General features: G+C 40.0%; 1 protein-coding gene across 1 annotated transcript in view; it reads left to right on the top strand.

Annotated features, from left to right (window-relative positions):
• Window positions 1-18,378, top strand: part of LOC122560024 (protein-glutamine gamma-glutamyltransferase 2-like) — a 73,061-nt gene extending 54,683 nt beyond the window's left edge. The window contains exons 10-13 of the mRNA XM_043710183.2: window positions 743-1,015; window positions 8,570-8,730; window positions 11,251-11,387; window positions 17,203-18,378. Of these exons, the coding sequence (XP_043566118.2) occupies window positions 743-1,015; window positions 8,570-8,730; window positions 11,251-11,387; window positions 17,203-17,359 (728 nt within the window). The 3' untranslated portion in view covers window positions 17,360-18,378. The remainder of the gene's footprint in view (window positions 1-742; window positions 1,016-8,569; window positions 8,731-11,250; window positions 11,388-17,202) is intronic.
• Window positions 18,379-21,256: the final 2,878 nt, after the last annotated feature.

Raw genomic sequence — 21,256 nt, 5'->3', positions numbered from 1 at the left:
TGATTTAGTCCCTGCCCTCCCCTTCACCTTTTTTGATCACTTAGGCATTGCCCTTTGATGTGAAGGTTGCTGCTTGTCACTGGCCACTCGGGTGTTTCCTTTCTTCTTGGTGGTGCAAATTGATAAGGTTTTCTGCACATGTTTTTTCACCATATTCCACACATGAACACGACATGGGTGCTGGGAAAAATAAACGCTACCACTGTTTGGCGATAGTGTGGGGGTTTAAAGTTTTAAAAGGGACATATAACCAGGAGATTTAGAATTTCCTCAGTTGAAGGGGACTGACTTAAAAATTATGTATAAACGGGAGATTTAGAATCTGCTTAGTTCAGGGGACTAGCTCTGAGCTGGCTGTCCACAAGTAAATAAAGGGTGCCTTGGTGATGAGATACCAACCTCTTTACAGTTATTTTCACGGTTGGAATGTCGGGTCAAAGCCACATTAAAATCAGTTGTGATCTTATTAAATGTTGGATCAGGCTTGAGTGGCTGACTTACCTATGCTGTTAAATAATTGTAACTTAAAAGCAATGCAAAATCAGTCAAAAATATAGTTCAGAAAGTTTTAACTTGCAAAGGAAGGACTGAACTTTTCAGCAGAGAATAGAATGCACTTTCAGGATTCTGCTTTGGAACAGGAAGTTGTTTCATTAGCACGAGTGAAAATGGGGAAATAATGCTTAAATGGGGAAAAAGTTGTCAACTGTTCTAATATATTTTTGTAATCACTTTCACAAAGGTTCTGAGGAAGGAAATAAAGCTTTCATGAAAGCAGACATGAAGAACAAACTGTCTAAAGAGCCAGAGCAGAAATTCTTCATAAAACTGAGAGCTCAGAAAGTCAATATGAACGGGGCTGACCTTGAGGTCTGTGCCATTGTCACGAATAATACCTCAGAGGTGAAGAAATGCAAGCTGTACCTGTGTGCCCAAACAATCATGTACAATGGACAACCAGTCTCGGAGTGTGCCTGGAAAGATCCAGATGACATCGAAATTGGACCACAGGAAGGTAATGCCAAATATGCATCAAAGTGCATTCAGCCTGTGAAAAATGGTTTAAACTATGCCACTGTAAAGCCATGTAAATTGTTCTTGGTTCAGTTATTGGATGGTTCGTTTGTAATGCAGAGTGCTGTCACCAGCATGGATTGAATTCCTGCACTGGCTCAGGTTACCATGAAGGACCTTTCCCCTCAGCTAAGGTGTGGTGACCCTCAGGTTAAATCACCACCAGTTGTCTCTCCCTAATGAGAGAGAAGCTCTATGGTCTGTTGGGATGATGGTAACTTTATCTTACCCTTTTAAAATTGTTCCAACTTCACCTCTAACCCTAGATATGTCATTCAATATGGATTTTTCAGCTGTTAAATTGGCGAGGCAACATCTGAAATCAGAGATCAAGTGACTTTAGCAAAAAAAAAACACGTTAATGCACAAAGTTGTGCAAATAACATTCCTAGAATGCAATATGTCGAGCACTGTGTGCACGTTTGGACATCCCAAGATCAAAAAGCATTGAAATCCTGTCAACCACGCAGAGCAAATTGATCAGCCTGTTACTCAGAACAAGAAGATTTAGTTACAGCAGAAAAAAATATTGAGCTACTAAGATTGTTTATGAAGCAGGGTAAGATGTGATTTAATGGCACTTTTATGAACTAATGCATGATTTTAGGAGGATGTCTAGGGAAAAGCTATTCCATCTATCATCCAGTGATAAGGAATCTATCACTTTGCATGGCACTGAGATGTGGAAAGGAGTTGAGAGAAATAGATTTGGAGTTTCCACTCAGTTTTACTTTTCCTTTGTGATGAAATCAGTGTAATGCCTGTGAATTATAAAAACGAATTAAGCATTCAGCAAAAACTATGTTTCCACAATTTTCCTGCTGATTTAAGTAGTGCACATCACACTGGAAGCCTTACACTTTCACAAACCAGTTACACACTTCTCGAAGGAAGTTAATCATAATTGAGTTTCAGCTATTTGTGCAGCCCTTTGAAGAAGATTTGAAAACTAAATTGGCTCTTTTGCCATGAGGACAATAGTAAGCACACTTAAAAATGTGTTTGAATGTGTTTATTTTTTACTAAGAAGACAGTGTAAATGATAGATAAAACTACAAATGTTGTTAGACTAAGTGAATGGGGAAAACTGCGGCAGATGGCGTTCAATATAAGCAAGTATGATGTTATCTATTTTGGACTGACAAAGGACAGATCAGGGAACTTTCTAGATGGCATGAAGTTCAATACAATCGATGTCACAACTGGTGATTCAGTTCCATCGATCTTTAAAATGTCAGAAACAAGTGCAGAAAATGATCAAGAGAGCTAATGGAATGCTGGCCTTTTAATCTCAAGGGCTAGAGTATAAGGATACAGAGGTTATGCTGCAGTTACAGTAAATCCTGGTTAGACCTCACCTGGTATACTGTGAGCTGATCTGGGCATCACAACTTAGGAAGGACAGATTAGCCTTAGACAGAATACGACATAGTTGACGTGCATGATACTTGGACCGCTGGGGTTAATTTATGAGGAGCAAATACATAAATTAGACCTACTTTCTCTAGAATCTAGAAGGATAAGGAATGATCTGATTGAAGTTTTCAAGACATTAACAGACCCAAACAGGGTAGATAAAGATAAACTATTTCCATAGGTTGGGGATTCTAGATCTACAGGACATTTTGTGAGAATGAGGGCCAAACCATGAGGAGAGATGTTAGGATGCACTTCTACACATGAAGACTGGTAGATCTTTGGAACTGTCTTCCACTAATGGCAGTGGATGTTGGATTAGTTGTTAATTTTAAATATGAGAAAGTACATTTTTTGTTGAACAAAGTTATTAAGGGATTTGGCCCAAAGGATGGTCTATGGAGTTAGACTACAGATCAGACATAACCTCAATCAATGGTGGACCAGGCTTGGGGACTGAATGGCTAACCTCTGGTCCTTTGTTTCTAACCTGGACATCATACACTAAAACAACTGCAAATAGTTTGGTGTAGATTTTAAGTCATTCACAGAAATATAAGAATGAATTTGAGACTTGTGGTGGATAGACAGTGATTAAAAGATTTTTTTTGTGATTAACCTATTTTCTGATGTATTAATCAAAAAGTAAGCCTGACTACTTGATTCAGAGCAATCTCAGCTTCCCAGGTCTTTTCACATCACTGCTGTCTCTCATCCATGTTTCTCTTCTGGTAGATCTCCTCTGCAGCCATTGCAAGGCATGGGCATTCTTCTGAATGTTTGGATATTACATCACAGTTGCATATTAAAATATTGTCCAACTATACTTTTTCAAATCAGATCTCATCTGTTCAATGCTGTGCAAACAACTCAGTGTAGAAAATTGAGAAAACAAATATACTTATCAAAACTCACACAATTTCAGTGCAGCCCATGGCTGGATCATCAATTGCACTCAAGGCAGACTTCCCACAATAATTACAAAGAGAGTTGTTTATGGGCTACCTTGTCAGAGGTAAAATTTGAAAAACAAACTGTTGTATCTTTTCAAAATTATAATGAAAATTTAAAGCTGAAGAAGAAGTAGAGCTAAATATAAAGATCAAAGCAGTCAGATGCAATTTAAATTACCTTGACATAGGAGCACATAGAGACACGTAATGTTTTCTTCCTGTGCTGTAAACCACTATCAATGCCTCAGAACGTTTCTGATTTTTTTTAGTCAAACAAAATATTTAATCTTTTCCAACAAATCAGACAAAGTTCATATGGTTTCATTTGAATAGTTTGTGTTCATGGGTAGGCACAGCAATAAGAAGAGTAATGAGTAACAATAAATGATTTTCTCTCAACCAAGATACAGTGGTTGCTTCTGGCAGTCTTCCTCAAAGGCCTGCACTTTTAGCAGAAACTCTCAATTATGATTAACTTATGATAAATAAAAGATATCCTCGTGTCACCTCTGGGTCTTTTGCCAATCAGCTTCAATCTATGTTCCCTGAATCCCTGAAATCAGCCTCATTATTTTATCTGCACTGTATGTATGCCAATGAGGTACGAAAACATGCTTAATGCTGGTATGCCAGTGCTGATTTTTGCATTAACACCAGTCGATAGAGTCCAATTCGTTGCTTGCGGAAGTTTATTTGAAGAGGTTAGCGATCAATGTTCTGAGCTTGTATTCCACCAACAGAGCAGGTTCACTTCCTATACCAGCTGAGCTCACCATGATGGGCCCACCTTCTCAGCCTCTTCCTTTGCCTGAGGTATGGCAACTGTTAGTTTCAAGTCACCATCAGTCATACCTGTCTAATGACAGAGCAGGAACATTACCTTTAAAGCCTCCCTCACTTGAATTTCACTTCCTTGGTTTTGGTTTTGTCAATGATGTTCAATCTCAAAAAATAACATCATAAAGCCTTTCTAAATGTGCTTACATTTACCTACATGTGGTTACATGTACCTACAAGGAAAATTTATTTGAACCATGTATAACAAAACATTAGGGTACAGCAGAGAGGTGGCTGTTTTCCCCCTTTGTGCCTGTACTGGCTCTTTAGTAGAACAAGCCATATAATCTTTATCCTGTATGATTTTTCCATAACCCTGTACTCTTTTATTTTCTTTGAAAATGTAAACAGTTATTTTAAAAGTTACTATTGAATCTGCTGCCACTGTCCTTTCAAACAGAGCGTTCTCTTCCATCCTAAATTACGATAAATAAAATATATCCTCATGTCACCTCTGGTTCTTTTGCCAATCAGCTTCAATCTGTGTTCCCTGCTTATACTGACAGCATCTGTCATTGAAAAACACATCGATGTATTTACTCTACTTGAAGTGTTCATGCTTTTGAAAAAGTCTGTCACAAATCTTAATAGGACAACTCCAGCTTGTTCAATTTTTTCTCTACAGCTGAAGTTCCTCATTCCCCAGTACTATTCCAGTAAATCTTCTCTGAACCACATCCAAGACCTTGAAATCCTTTCAGAACTGAACACAGCACCCTAACTGAGGCCTAGTCAGTGCATTCATTTTTTTTTTCTTCACACTTTAAGCATCAATTTACAAAACCAGTGGTGGTACTTACTTTATTTAACAGCTTTTTAACTTGTCCTGCTAGCTTCAAAGATTAAAGTACATGCCGTGTACCTGCACACCTGTTTACCAATTCATCAGTGTGCCTAGTCTCCCTGAAGCTTGTTGTTACCTTCTACACTGTTTATTATAAATCTGATTTTGGTATGCAGAATTTGAAATTATGCCCTGTATCCCCAGACGAGGTTAGTAATACATTTTGAAAAAAAAATAATCCTTATATTGAACCCTGAGGAATAGCATTCTATAATTAACTCAAGTCTAAGATAGTCATCCACGATTTCTCTCTTTTCTGCCACTTAGCCAATTTTGTATGTCTATGATCGAAGTAACTCCACAGAGGCTGGTATCCCAACACCAAATCACCCTTTATTTACATGTGGAATTTTGTTAAAACTGAAGCAGCTCCCTCAGAGCCTGCTTTCAGAGCGAACAGAATGTCTGACATTCTTGTTCTTACCTCTCAGCTAGGACTCCCTGATTGGACTAGATTTTCAGCCCCAGTCAAAGAAATCCTACTTTGTGAGGTCCACCTGGCTGACCTCATTATAATCACTACAACTGTAACTCTCCACTTAGTTGTATGGGCTTTAATTTTGTTTTCCAAAAAGCCTATTACCTATTACTGGTACTTGCTCAGATGCCTATGGAGAACCTTTATTTGAAACTACGTAACCATATGCAAGCATATCCTGTTTGCAATTTCTAAGGGATGTCAGTGAAGCATTCCATTCCATTCTACTGATGGGCCTGCCATTTCCCATCACATCTGTACTCATGGGTATAAGGTAAAACTCAATTTTTAATTTCTTGTTTGTGTTTAACGGTCTCTGTTATCTCAAACAACCTTTATCCACATGAAACAGCCCACATCCCACGCAAACTTTGTATCCCTTTGATTCTGCCTTTTTAGCATTCCCTATCACTATAGCTGCCTAGTTTCAATCTCTGTTTAATTAATGCCTTCCTTCTAACCTATTTCAGTAGCCAAGTTTTTGTAAATCCTGCTGAAAGTTTGACCCTTGGCTCTGTGCCTGTCCTTTCCTTGTATCTCGGGACATTCCAGCCTTGAATGATTGTCTGTGTGGAGTTTGCAGATTCTCCCTGTGTCTGTGTGTTCCGCTTTCCTCCCATAGTCCAAAGATATGCAGATTAGGTGATTTGGCCATGCTAAATTGTCCATAGTGTTCATGGATGTGTAGTCTAGGTACATTAGTCAGGGAAAATCTAGGGGGATGGGTCTGCGTGGGATACTCTTCAGATGGGTTGGTGTGGACTTGTTGGGCCAAACGGCCTGTTTCCACACTATAGTTTCTATGATTTCGATGATTCCTTTCCATGTTTGAAATGCAGTAAAAATGTAAGTTATCGCAGGTTATACTGAGTTAGCTGATCATAATTCGGGCAAAGGTCACTACATTATCATTGGACTTAGCATTCTCGGCAAGTGAGAGATGGAGCAGGAGGAAAATCAACAAATATTGCTACATCTAAATCTTGTCTGGTGAAAGCGTGTGTGTGTGTGTGCACGTGCATGCGTGGATGGAAATGGCCAGAAAACAATAAGAATGCAAAACACCAGAATATTGAATTGTCAAAATTTGCAGTTGATTTCCCTCCTTCCATAAGACCACTGAGATCACTTTGCATTCCAGTTGAATTCATACTGATTAAGGTGAGGAGACTTAGGCAGATTGTAATGCAAATACATAAGTCAGCAGAAACCTGAAGATAAACCTTATATAAAACAAATCAACAAATAATGAGTAAAACATAGAGGTAAAATTGAAACTTCAGTCTGCAGTGAGACAATGAAGAGAACTTTCCATATTGTTGTTTTTCAGTTACTTTATTGTTTCTGAATCTGTGAATTAGTCAGTCTTGTCCAATCCTGAATGTTGGGCTTGGTTGTATGGTAAAATGCACAATTTATTGACCAGGAGAAGATTTTATTTATTTTATTTATTCCTTCATGGTTTCCTGTGCCTTGGGTCAACCTGTGATCAGGTGATCAGTGTGGTCATTTTTAAATCTGTGTATTTTATTTTATAGGAACCTTGCAGTACATTAGTGTCCCAGGAATTAAAATCAGGTGATGGAAGTCAGGAATTGATGATCTATAATCCATCAGTATCAAGACAATTTGCTTGTAGAATGTATTAAAGTTGAATGAGCAAATTGACTGAGAATAGGCACTTTGAAATTATACATCTTGACAATGCATTTTAAAGGGAACAGCGACAAAGAGTGGGTACTTTCATAGGTAAAGGAGAATGGGGTGTTATCTTTAGATGGTTCTCTGTACTACAGTTTGGCCAGTTCACAAGAAGCATTGGGAGCAGATTGTCCCTGTACTCTCAAAGCTAGGGAATGATGTATGGCATGGTAAACAGGGACACAAAGAGAAATAATGATGTCAAGAATGTGATGCAGTTCTGGTCGCCATATTACATGAAGGACACTTGCACTGGATGGGGTGCAGAAGAGATTGCAGAGGAGATTCACCAGAATGCTGCTTGGAATGGATAATCCAAGTTATAAGGAAACGTTAGATCGGCTTGGATTGGGTCAGAGAGGATTGAAGGTTGATCTGATTGAGACATACACAAGCAAGGGCTTAGACAGAATGGGTAAGGAGCAGCTCTTCCCCTTAGTTGGAGGGTCACCCACAAAGGGGCACAGATTCAAGTGTGTGAGGGGCATTATGTTGGGATATGAGCAGAATTTTTTCTTACCCAGAGGGTGATGATGGTCTGGAATGTGCTGCTTGGGAGGGTGGTGGTCATCTTTTAAAAAGTACCTGGATGAGTACTTGGTACCTTTATAACATAAAAGGCTATGGGCTAAGTGCTAGTAATTGGGATTAGGTTGAATATCAGTTGTTTCTCACATGTCAGTACAGATTTGATGGGCTGAAGGGCCTTTTCTGTACTGTATTTCTATGAAAATTTTGCTAATGTTTTACACATTCTAATTATGGTGTCCAAAAAAATGGAGAATAAAGGTTCTCCTGTTTACAATTAATTTACATAAATTCATGACAGGCATTGGTAAGGTGAATACTCCAGAGTAGAGGAGTTCAAAACTAGAGGGCATAACTTTAAGGAGAAAGACTTAAAGGGAACCTAAGGGGCAACTTTTTAAAGTGGGTGGTTCATATGTGGAATGAACTGCCAGAAGAAGTGGTAGATGCAGGTACAGTTACTATATTTAAAAGACATCTGGACAGGTACATGAATAAGAAAGGGATGGATATGGGCCAGATGGAGGCAAATGGGACTAGTTCAGTTTTGGAAATCTGGTTAGCATGGACGGGTCGGACTGAAGCATCTGCTTTCATGCTATATGACCCTATGATGCTGTGAATTTACTGCCTAAAGCTGATGCTCCAGGACACAGAGAACAAAGATATCAGATGTATTATTACATTGAAATTATTCAAAACACAACTTTGTAATCCATTGTGATTCTTTTTCTGTAGCAAAGACAGAGACTCTACAGGTGCCTTACTCAAACTACAGAAGGACCTTGACAGAACACAATCAGATTCTCATTGTGGCTCTTGCAGTTGAGTATGCAGCTAATGAGGTGCTGATTTCTAAAAAAGTGATTACTCTCCAGAATGCAGAACTACACATTAAGGTAATGATTATGAAGAAATATGGTTCGAAATGGCGTTCCACCCTAAGTATTTTGCTTGTATGAGACTTATTACTGACTGAATAGCATTTGTAAATCTCCTATGATACCAGTTCCTTGCTCAGTCATGGCATTACTAAAACTTGAGCAAGATGTTTGAGAAAATACATATACAGGCTATTTTCTTTGGCTGTTCTGTTGAAATATCAGGGCTCTGATTGTTTACGTTATAGCTGTACCTTCCACATAAGCATATGATGGACATAGTTTACCAAATGTCCTTACTTCTTCTAACTTTAACAATCTGACATTCAGCTACAGCTATTAAATGTTATTCCTTACAATCAGAAGAAATTTGATGCACCATTTGATGTTACCCACTGCTACTGAAGGGATGTCAAATGTGACTTCAAGGGGTGTACCATACATTCACATACCTCACATCCATTTTCTGGTGGACCTGGTCTAAAACAATATTGAGTTCACTGATTTAGATACTTTCAAATTTATTGTCAAGTTGACCTGATCACCCTATTGCTTTGTTCAAGGTTTGAAGTAAGCAAGTGGCGAAGCCTGCAATGTCTAGGCTCCCTCCAACCTTATCTTTGTTGCTTCCTCATTTATTTTCATTTCCTGCCATTTGACATTTTGCTGTTTTCCACTACATAATTTCAACACAAGGATTAGGATACAATGTACAATTTGATTTAAGTTTGTCCAATTATGAATGTAAGTGGTTCCTGCCAGTGGCTTACATACTCACCACTCAGTGACACCAAGTCTGTATCTATACCTTTGTTCTTGCAGTTTACTCACTAATACTATTAACCTACTCTGATATCAATCCCTATGAAGTACATTACCTACTGTCCACCTCCCAGAAATCATTTGACTGATTGCCCAGCATTTATCTAGCTGCATAATACTCACTTGTCCATAACCTTTGATCGACACCAAATTCACAACATTGATTACAAAGTTGCAAAGGAATTAAAAAATTTACAAATGATAAAAATAGGTTTCCTGAAATGTTGACCAATTCATTGTTGGAAATCTTTTTGTACTCCAGTGCTTGTGTTTCACTCTAATATTAGCATCCTGGGTGGTTGAAAACTTATAATTGAGCGAAATCACACTTCCAAGCTGCTACACCCTTTTGTGTCCCTATATCGCATTATCATGACTCCATGGTCTACTTTACCCTTGGCTAGCCAAGCTTAATACTGCTCCTTCTCATTCCTGATACACCCAACCTTCCACCCATTGCAATCTCCCTTGACTGCTCTGAATCTCAAATATTACCAAGAGGGGGTGAGAAACCTAGAGGTGTAGTCACTGGGCTAGTATTCCAGAGAACTAGGTAAGTTCTGGGCACCTGGGTTTGAACCAAGCCATGGCAGATGCTGGAATATGAATTTGATAAAAATCTGGATTAAAAGTCTGCAGTTATATAGGACATTGGTGTGGCCACAACTTGAATGTTGTGGGAAGTTTTGTTTTCCTAGTGTAAGGAAGGACATTTTTGCTATTGAGGGAGTTCAGCGATGGTTCACCAGACTGATTCCCAGGATAACAGGACTGATATATGAAGAAACACTCAATCGACTGATTTGTACTTGCTGGAATTTAGAATGAGGCTGGATCTCATAGAAACATATAAAATTCTGATGGGACTGGACAGCTTAGGTGTGGGAAGAATGTTCTCAATGATGTGGGGGGGGTCCAGAACTAAGGGTCACAGTTTCAGAATAATGGGTAAGCCATTCAGGTCTGAGATGAGGAAGAATTTCTTAACTCAGAGTTGTAAACCTGTGGAATTCTCACTCTCAGCAAGTTATTGGGACCAGTACGTTAGATATATTCAAGAGGGAGTTGGAAATGGCCCTTGTGGCTAAAGAGATCAGGAATAAGGGGGTGCTGAGATTACACTATCAGCCATGATCATAATGAATTGTAGGATATGCTTGTAGCATATGCCTAATAGCCTACTCCTGCACCTATTTCCTCTGTTACTAATGATGACCGTGAAACCATTGTCAATTGTTGGGAAAAACTCATCTGGTTTGCTACTAACCTTTAGGGAGGTAACTGCCCTCCTTACCTAGTCTGACTGACATGTAACTCCAGATTAACAGTGATGTTATTGACTCTTAATGACCCTTTGAGTAATTAAGGATAAGCAATAAATGTTGATCTAGACAGCATTGCTCATGTCCCATGAATGAATCAAAAAAATCCCTTACTTAAATCTTATAATAGAACTGTAAGTATATGAAATGTTGTTTAACAAAATCAAAAATAAGATCAAAGGAACTAAACTATAAAATGTAGACATGTGTAAATTGTTGACATTGCAAATTCTAGGGTATATTTTGATCTGGTACTTGAAAAGAGAGAAATTTTATTTTTGTAATTGAAGAAGCTTATAACAATTTCAATTATAAATTTGTTATCTTTCAGGACAGAGCAAAATGTGTCTTTTATTCACATTATTGAGTTAAAATGAAATCTTTGTTGCTTTAGGTCCTGGGAGAGCCAGTACAGTTTCATGAGCTAATTGCAGAAATTTCCTTTTCCAATCCGATGCCTGTGGATTTGTGCAATGGTACATTCATGGTGGAGGGAGCTGGCCTCACTGAGGAGCAGAGCATTCCATGTCCGTAAGTAGAATCTGCAGCTTTCAGCGTCTGAGTAAAATAGCATAGGGTAGCGTTATTGCCTGTGATTCAGAACGTACTAATTCAGGGACTTGAACCATAATTGAACTGGCACGACAGTGCACTACTGAGGGAATGCTTCATTGTTGAAAGTGCTGTCGTTCAGATAAGACATTAACCGTAAGCCCCCCTGGCCACTCATGGGAGATGAAAGGTTGGAGAAGAGCCAGGTATTCTCCCCAGAGTGCTGGCTTATATTACCAGGAGAAAGTGAGGTCTGCAGATGCTGGAGATCAAAGTTGAAACTTTACTGCTGGAACAGCACAGCAGGTCAGGCAGCATCCAGGGAACAGGAGATTCGACGTTTCGGGCACAGGCCCTTCCTGAAGAAGGGCCTGTGCCCGAAACGTCGAATCTCCTGTTCCCTGGATGCTGCCTGACCTGCTGTGCTGTTCCAGCAATAAAGTTTCAACTGGCTTATATTACCACTCAACCAACTTAATCTAAAACAAGTTAGCTGTTTGCTTTAACATTGCTAGGTCTGAGAACTTGCTGTAAGCATATGAGGTGTGTTTTATGTATTGCAGTAGAGACCATACTTCAAGATTATGACAGTGGCTGTAAAATATTTTGGGCCTTTTGAGGTTATGAAATGAGTTATAATTATTTTTATCTTTTCTTTGCTCACGACTCAGTTTAGCACCATCTAACCAATTAAAGACACTTAATTAACTCACCAAGTGGCTCAGTGAATAAAACATTGGCTGACAAAGAACTGAGTCTACAAGGTTAATCTTCAGTCTATGATTTTTGCTGATCTGTTATACAAAACTATTATATCACCTTAGAAATTATCTTAGATATCAGGGAATGAATAACCAATGTGATCAAATGACATAATTCTCTCCTCTATGACAGAGACCTTAATCCATTTGAATTAAATAGGTTAGCATGAACAATAATTTCTATGCAATGTGTGCATTATTAATGTCACATTTCAGAATTTTTAGTGAGCCAAAGAATTTTCCAAATGCAAATATGACTAACCCTCACAATTTAAAAAAAGCATTTAATTTTGCTAGTGTCTTATCTTCCAGTGAAGCACTCTAGTCCAATTTAATTTTCCTTTCTTTTTATTGTCTCTTTTTATTAGCCTTCTCCAACATTTGCCCAAATTCCCTTTAAGTGGCATTACAGTCTCTGCTTAAAAAGCTAACCATGATATAGCATTGCAAACACTATTGTTTCATGCAAAACTGTATTTAAACTGCCTCTTTGGCTAGTCTCCATAACATAAGAACTCAGAGCAGGAGTAGGCCATCCGGCACTTTGAGCCTGCTCCACCATTCAATAAGGTCATGGCTGATCTCCTCGCAGCTGAGTGAACACCTGATTGCTTGCATGGAGGACATGTATTCCAATAGCAAGGGGCTGTCCTCCGCAAAGCTGGACATGAGCCATGTGTGCCTGCAATTGTGACTAGATGAGGAGTCTCAGAAGCATGCCACAATTAAAGTCCACAAGAGTTTGGTTTTTCATATTTATTTATTCACTGGATGAGAGCATCTATGGCTAGGCCAGCATTTATTGCCCACCCCTAAAAAGAAAAATGGAGCAGCATGGTGATTCAGTGGTTAGCACTGCTGCCTCACAGCGCCAGGGATCCGGGTTTGATTCCAGCCTCGGGCAACTGTCTGTGTGAAGTTTGCATGTTCTCCCCGTGTCTACGTGGGTTTCCTCCGGGTGCTCCAGTTTCCTCCCACAATCCAAAGATGTGCATGTCAGGTGAATTGGCCATGATAAATTGCCCATAGTGTTAGGTGCATTTGTCAGGGGTAAATATAGGGTAAGGGAATGGGTCTGGGTGGATTACTGTTCATAGGGTTGGTGTGGACTTGTTGGGCTGAAGGGCCTGTTTCCATACTGTAGGGAATCTAATCTAATCTGGCCTCAGCTCCACTTATCCGCCCTTTCACTGTAATTTTTAGATTAGATTAGATTAGATTACTTTACAGTGTGGAAACAGGCCCTTCGGCCCAACAGGTCCACACCGACCCGCCGAAGCGCAAACCACCCATACCCCTACATTTACCCCTTACCTAACACTATGGACAATTTAGCATGGCCAATTCACCTGACCTGCACATCTTTGGACTGTGGGAGGAAACCGGAGCACCCGGAGGAAACCCACGCAGACACGGAGAGAATGTGCAAACTCCACACAGTCAGTCGCCTGAGGCGGGAATTGAACCCGGGTCTCTGGCGCTGTGAGGCAGCAGTGCTAACCACTGTGCCACCGTGCCGCCCACGATTTAGTTCTTACACTGTTCAAATAAAAAATTATTTTAGCTTTAAAAACATTGATTGACTAGCATCAACTTCTTTACAGGACAGGGAAGTCCATCAATTTACAACTCTGTGGGTGGAGAAGTTCCTTCTTAATTCAGTTCTGAATCTGCTGCCCCTAATTTTGAGGCTATGTCCTCTTGTCCAGGTTTCACCTGCCAGTGGAAACATCCTGTCTACGCCTATCTTATCTATTCCCTTCATAATTTTATATGTTTCTATAAGGTCTCCCTCATTCTTCTAAGTTCCGATGAATATAATCCCAATCTACTCAGTCTCTCCTCATAAGCCAACCCCATCAACCCCAGAATCAACCTATTGAACCACTGCACTCCCCCCACCCGCCCCCCCCCCCCCACCCCCAGTGCCAGTGTCTAGTGATAATGCTACATTTATACCTTTCTCATTGATTGAGTACTCATTGGAAGCAGACGTAAATCTGACTCTCAGAAGAATTTAATATTGAGAAGGCACTTAATTAACTCACCAAGTGGCTCAGTGAATCAAACATTGGCTGACAAGGAACTGAGACTATAAGGATAATTTTCAATCTATGATTTTTGCTGATCTGTTATAAAAAGAGAAGAAAAGAAATGTAGGAGTCTGGAGGAAGAACAGGAGAATGGGATCGATTGGATTGGTCTTTTTGAAGAGCTGACAGTTATGATGGGCAGAATGGCCTCTTTCTGTGGTTTTTGAATCCGTGCTTACCCTCCCGGAATCTCAAACTGGAGTGAAGACTTTCAATTCCTGGCACCCAATGTCAGGCAGAGCAGAGATAGATGACATTTTAAGGATTCATATGCCAGTCTGTGGAAACACTTCTGTCAGTGTTTGAAAGAGAGAAGAGTTGGTCCAAGACTGGTATTTCACACTAAAATAAGAACAATTATGAGGGCTTAAAGCAGAGCTACTTAAAATAAATTAGAAATTTAGGTTAAGGGATACATCAATAGGAAGGCAGTCATTGATATTTAAGGGAACGGTTCCAAATGCACAGAATAGTTACATTCTGATGAATATGAAGCATTGCAAGGGGAGGACTGACCTTTGTAGTTAACGAAAAAGTTAATGATAGTATCATACATGAAGATAAATTGTGCAAAAATGGGTGGTAAGTCAAGGGAATGGATAGCCAAGTGTGCAGGCTGGGTGGATTGGACAGGGGCCTGTAGGGTTACAGGGATAGGGTAAAGGCGTGGGTCTGGGTGGAATGTTCTTGGGAGGGTCAGTGTAGACTCGAGCTGAATGGCCTGTTTCCACACCATAGGGATTCTATGACTAAGGAAGGATACATTAGAGAACGGGAGAATGCGAGCTAGAGATATAAAAATGGAGAGTTTCTACAGATAGTTTAAAAATGAAAGGAATTAACAAACTGCACTCAGGTCCTATAGAAACTGAGAGAGGAGAAACAATAATGGAAAATAAGGATATGACAGATATGTTGAACAAGTATTTTGCATCGGTCTTCACTACAGAAGGAAAAATTAATATCCAAGAATTGCTGTAAATCAGGAAATGGAAAAGATGGCTGAATTCAGAAAAGTCATGGTCACCAGTGAAATGGTGTTGAGTAAATTGTTGGAGCTTTGGTGTCCCTGGTTCATTTCATCTTAATGTCTTGAAATAATCAGTTAGTGAGAAAACTGGGGGTTTTAGTTTTTCAAACTTCACGGATGATGCCTTTACATTGGAAATTAGCGAATGTGACTTCTTTATTCAAAAAATAGGTAAATAGAAAGCAGGAAACTGTAACATCTATTTTAAAGAAAATATTAGAAACTGAACAGAGCTGTTATGGTAGGAGACTTTGAAAACGTTCAAATTAATCAGGTAAAGTCCTCATGATTTTGTGAAAGTGGAGTCATGTTTAACCAGTTTTTCTGGAGTCCTTTGAGGAAGTAACAAATGCCAGAATAAAAGAGAACCAATCAATGTAATGTATGTAGATTTACAGAAGTTATTTCATAAGGTGTCACATTAAAGGTTATTGTGGAAAATAAACATTCATGGAGTAGCTGATAGCATATTGGCACAAGTAGAAATTGACTGACCAACAGGAAACAGAACATAAGTGGGTCTCCTTCATGTTGGTAACATACAGCGAGTAATGTGTTACAGGGATCAGTGGTGGGCCTTTGACTTTAAATGATTTAGATGAAGGGACACAGGTATGGTTGCTAAGTCTGCTGATGACACAAAGATAGGAATGTAAGCTGTGAAGAGGACGTAAGGAAGCTCCAAAAGAACATAGATAAGTTATGTGAGTAGGGATAGATCCATCAGATGGATTACATGGTGCACAAAATGAAATTGTCCATTATGGCAGGAAGAACAATAGGAACTCATTACCTGATGATTTCACCAGTTCCAAGAGGCAAAGGGATTTTGGTATCTTGGTTCATGAGTCACAAAGATTCGTACATTAAGTAATTAGGAAAGCTAATAGAATGTTAATGTCTTGTGCAAATGGAATTGATTTTAAAAGTAGGGAGGTTAGCCTTCACTTAGGCAGGGCATTGGTAAGACCACCTGCACGTTGTCCACAGAATTGGTCTTCTTTAAGGAAGAATGCAAGGCTTTGGAAACAGTTCAGAAAAGATTTATTAGATTGATACCATGAGTGGGCATGTTGTCGACTGAGAAGAAGTTGGACAAGCAACGTTTGTAGTTTAGAAAACCAAGACATGACCCGATCAAAACATGTAAGATCCTGAGGGGTCTTAATGTGGAAGATATGGAGAGGATGTTTCCTCCTTTGGGATAATCAAGAATTTGAGGGCTGTAGTTTCAAAATCAGGAGTGGCTCACTTCAACTGGCATATGGAAAATGATTTCTCACAGAAGGTCGTGACTCTCCAAAACTCTGTTCCTTTAAAGCTGATGGTAACAAGATTCTTATGAATGATGCTGATAGATTCTTGATGAGCAGTGGAGTGGAAGATTAATGGAGTGTGGGCAAAAATGTGCAATAACCAAATGTATAAAATGGCGCTGCATGGTGAAAGGGCCAGATGGCCTACTCCTGCTCCTAATTTGTGTAGCTCAAACATAAATTGTGGACAGGAAAGTGCAGGCTCCCAAACTTCAAGCACCAGAGTTGCCTTCTGCTTCTGTTCGCTCTCAGGAAAGCATCTGGAAGTGATTTATCACTGATTGAAACAGAATCCAGAAAAAGGTAAATTGACAAGGTGGTTCTTTAACTTTCTATCACTTTTTATTTTGAAAAGAAACAATCAAGGTCACATTTAATTGTCATCTCTACTTGTCATTAGAAAGTAGTTGGATGACTGCAGTGTGTTCCCTCTCAATATTAAGCAGCTTATTGAGCACACCTTAGATGGTGGGCTAGTTGATTATCTAGTTGTCTGTGTATGAGTTGAAGAACTACCAACTCAGTCATGGATAGCATACATTTAAGTCAATAAATAGCATGTCTGCTCACTTTCCCCTTTATTACTTGTTTCAGGGTGTCGGTGATCAAACCAGGCCAAGAAGTGAAGGCGAGGGTTAAATTTTCCCCTCAAAAACACGGCCTGAGGAAATTGACTGTGGATTTCAACACCGATGAATTGAAAGCTGTGAAAGGTTTTAAAAATATTATCATCAGACCAATGGACAAATAGGACCTGTCAATCATCTTCAAAAAATATTGTTCATGAAGACAGTGCTTTTAAGAAGGGAAGAGAATTCAACACAGATTTAGCAAAAGATATTTATGTTCTGCGTTCCTCTATCATTAAAGTCTTTCAGTGATAATAATCATTAAAATAATATGCTAAACCACTGTTATGCATCCATATTCAGTTTTGCTTCATATCATCAAAGGACGCAAATATTCCTTATAATTGGTGTATTGTTCTTCTGTTTTTATTCGTTACTGTTATGTTTACTTAAGTTCCACCTGATGTGAAATTATGCAATTGTTTGACATCAATGATTTCTATAATCCAGTATCATACAAGAGTCATTGCCTGTGAACAATGTAATACAGGCATCGGATGGTATTTGATTAGTGGCTCCGCTTGTGTTGTGGCTCACCTTACAATAGAAACCTGCAGTCAGACATTGGATCAAGCCATTTCACCAATGGCATCAAATATAATTAACTCACCAAGAACTCAAGATACTAGACATCGCTCAGTGGGAACACTGCTGGATCCAGAAAATAAAGGATTTAAAGACCACTCCAGCAGGCTTAGTCTAAAACATCATCAGTACAATACACAATGTGTGCGATATGTTAGATGTGTCTTATTTGCAGTGAGACAGTAAATCAAAGTTATGTCTTTCTTCTTAAGTGGATGGAATAGATACCACAGCGCATTTCAAACCAGTCATTCTATAAATGCAAATTCCATCTTTATTTACGTTCGAGCCAGCTTCATCAATGGCATGGTGCTGAGTTCTGGGAGGGTTTGTGATTGAAGTAAATAATTTTTAACCAAATATTTTTGCTATTTTAATGGAAATTGTTTCTTTTTATTTCTAACTGGCCTAAAGCCAGGTTGCTAATGGTTCTTTATAATCTCTATTGTTTGCACAGCTATTATACTTATCAGATTCTCTTTTGGCTTCATTTACGTAAATCAATTATAATGTGTTGTGCCGGTAATCCTAACAATAAAGTATTTTGCAAATACTGTGCTGGAGTACAGTGACTTTCTTTAAACTGTTGCACCACGTCTTAACCTCACATAGATGGTTCTCTTTGTAATGCTTTCTTTTTTTTGTTTCAAGAATATACTTTATTCATAAAATTATTTGGGTCTCTTTACAATTGGTCATGCCATTCTTGTGCACACATTACATTTCTTTACATAGAGACATCAAAATGTATTTTTCCTATATTCAAGTCTGTACATTTACTATCCAGCTCTTCTGCTGAGGTGTCAGCGGAGCCCAAATGATTGGGTGGGCCCCCTGTTCTTCTTAGGCAGGCAGAAGTTACACGGTGGTCTTTCCCCACCGCGCCTTGGTGGCAGCTGCCCCAAGCTTCAGCACATCCCTCAACACGTCATCCTGGACCTTGGAATGTGCCAGTCTGCAACACTCAGTCAGGGTCAGCTCCTTCAGCTGGAAGATCAACAGGTTTTGGGCTGTCCAGACAGGTAGATCTTCAGTATGTAGTGACACTTGGTGTTTGCGTACCGGGGATCCACGTACAGCTTGATGCAGCCACACACAAAGATGGCCATCAGGGTGAGGGTGGCATTGGGTGTGTTTTTTCCCCCGTTGCCCAGATCTTTATACATCGAGTTGTCTTTGTAATGCTTTCATGCATAGGTTTTCTTGTCAGGCTTCAGTTAGTGCCACAAACTGTCTAGTCAAAACTGGAACACCACCTTTTAGAATAGCCTTTATTGTCATGCACACTCAAATGAGTGCAGAGGAAAGTTTATCATGTTGCTTCTTGGCACCATCTTGGGTACAGGGTACCTAGGTGAGAACATTTTGTGTTTCACAGAATTGAAAGAATAAAACAATATTAGTGTGGGAATATAGAGTTTTAAAGTCCAGAATGAGAGTAAAATGTGTCTATAAAGTCCTCCCAGTGACAGTGCTTACAGTCCTTTTCCAACATGTGTCCATGGCTATCAGGCTTCAGAACTCAAGGCCATGCTGTCCCCACACACTGGCCTCTGTCCAGGACTCGCTTTACAGTCCCTCCTGGCTCGAGCCCGGACTCTGCCTGCGCTCACTGTGTTCCCCGCTCCGGGACTGTGCCTGCGCTCACTCTGTTCCTCACTCTGACACACGGCCATTACTCACTGTGCTCCCCACCCTGCCACTCAGACTGGGCGTTCCGCACTGCATATAAACATTCCCGTTTCCCCTTACTCTGTGAGGTAGTGCCTAATTACTACTGGTGGTCATATATTACATACCTGACCCTGCTAAGTTGACATATCTTTTTTCTGCATTTAATTATAGAATAATATTTTATTTTATCAAATTTCTTCACTTTATCTTTCTCTGTAACTTTGAGATCTTGCTGTCATAATTATAAAGGGGTTCTCATCTTTATCCACATCGTCTTCCTGGGTTGAACATCTTGCTGCTCCTGCAATAAGCAGAGTACATGGACATGTAGTTAGCTCGAAATAACTTGAGTTATATTACTGTAAATCTGTCCAGGAGTGAAACATCACATGCAGGCAAGCAGTTGGGCAATTCCAGACATGAACTTTCATTCAGGGACAGCAAAAGCAAACTGAAACAGAAATGACTAGAGGCTGCAGTTAGCCCCCACAGCGCCAACTAAATGCTGGCATTTGTGTAGTGTCCGTGATTATCTGTTACACCCAACACTCCTTGACAGCATTGTAGATGAGTTCTGAATTAGAATCCTTACAGTGTGGAAACAGGCCCTTCGGCACAACAAGTCCACACCAACTGTCCAAAGAGTAACCTACCCAGACCCATTCCCCTACATTTACCCCTGACTAATACACCTAACCTACACATCCCTGAACACTATGGGCAATTTAGCCAATTCACCTAACCTGAACATCTTTGGATTGTGGGAGGAAACTCACGCAGATACAGGGAGAACGTGCAAACTCCACACAGACAGTCACCTGAGGCTGGAATCGAACCCAGGTCCCTGGTGCTGTGAGGCAGCAGTGCTCGCCACTGTGCCACCCCTGGATTCTGTAGCTGGCAGTGGAGTAAAAGGGTTGAACCCAGGGCTCATCTGCTCCTGACGGCTTCCTTTCTCTTTCTTTTTCCCTTTTTAGTTTTGCTGCTTTTCTCTTTTTTTCTTCCCTCATTTTCTTTCCTGTGAAGCCTGGATAGTGGCAGACAAAGGAGGAGTCCTCTGGTGGAAACAACAATGGCAGCAATGCCAGCATAGGCTGGACAGAGCTCCACCCCAGCCTGCGCTCTCCCACTGGGTGAGAAGCAGGTCCTAGGCTAACTGCCCCCCACCTACCCCGGCCCAGACTCGCAGGCTGGGTCAAGGCTCTGGGTTTGCAGCTAGGCCTGGGTGCCTGGAGTGCAGTGATTTCCTTTAAACTGCTCTGCCATGTCTTAGCTTCACATTGACACGAGGCATTGGTGGAAGGACAGCTGGTGATCGGCGGCAGTGGCTGAAGGAATATTGGATGGGCAACTGGAGGCTTCTCCCAGCCCAACTACAATGTGGCTTCTGGTGGCTTGAGGTGGCCGTCTCGGTCCAGCATTGCAGTATCATCCTGGCTGCGTTCTTCAGGGCATTATCATTGATTAATCCCAAAGCCCAAAAGCCATTAACTGAATTGTAATTAACTTTGTCTTAATTTTACATTTTTTATTGTTATGCATGACTTTTGTCATTGATGCAGACATCATATTGATGACTTCTAAAATGTATTTTTCCTATTATAGTGCACATGCTAATAAGTTCCTACTCTAAACTACAAGGAGAACTGTATCCTCCCCAATGTCGTTCACATCCAACTGTTCCCAAACACACAGTACCTCCATCTTTCATATTGCCAATTCCCTTCTGCAGTTGTACAGCATGCCAGATTGATGTGGAA

Source organism: Chiloscyllium plagiosum, unplaced genomic scaffold (assembly GCF_037043375.1).
Source record: "Chiloscyllium plagiosum isolate Xiang-an unplaced genomic scaffold, Cpla_swu_hap1 HiC_scaffold_15, whole genome shotgun sequence".
Taxonomy (NCBI): domain Eukaryota; kingdom Metazoa; phylum Chordata; class Chondrichthyes; order Orectolobiformes; family Hemiscylliidae; genus Chiloscyllium; species Chiloscyllium plagiosum.
This window is presented reverse-complemented; position numbering and strand designations above follow the sequence as displayed.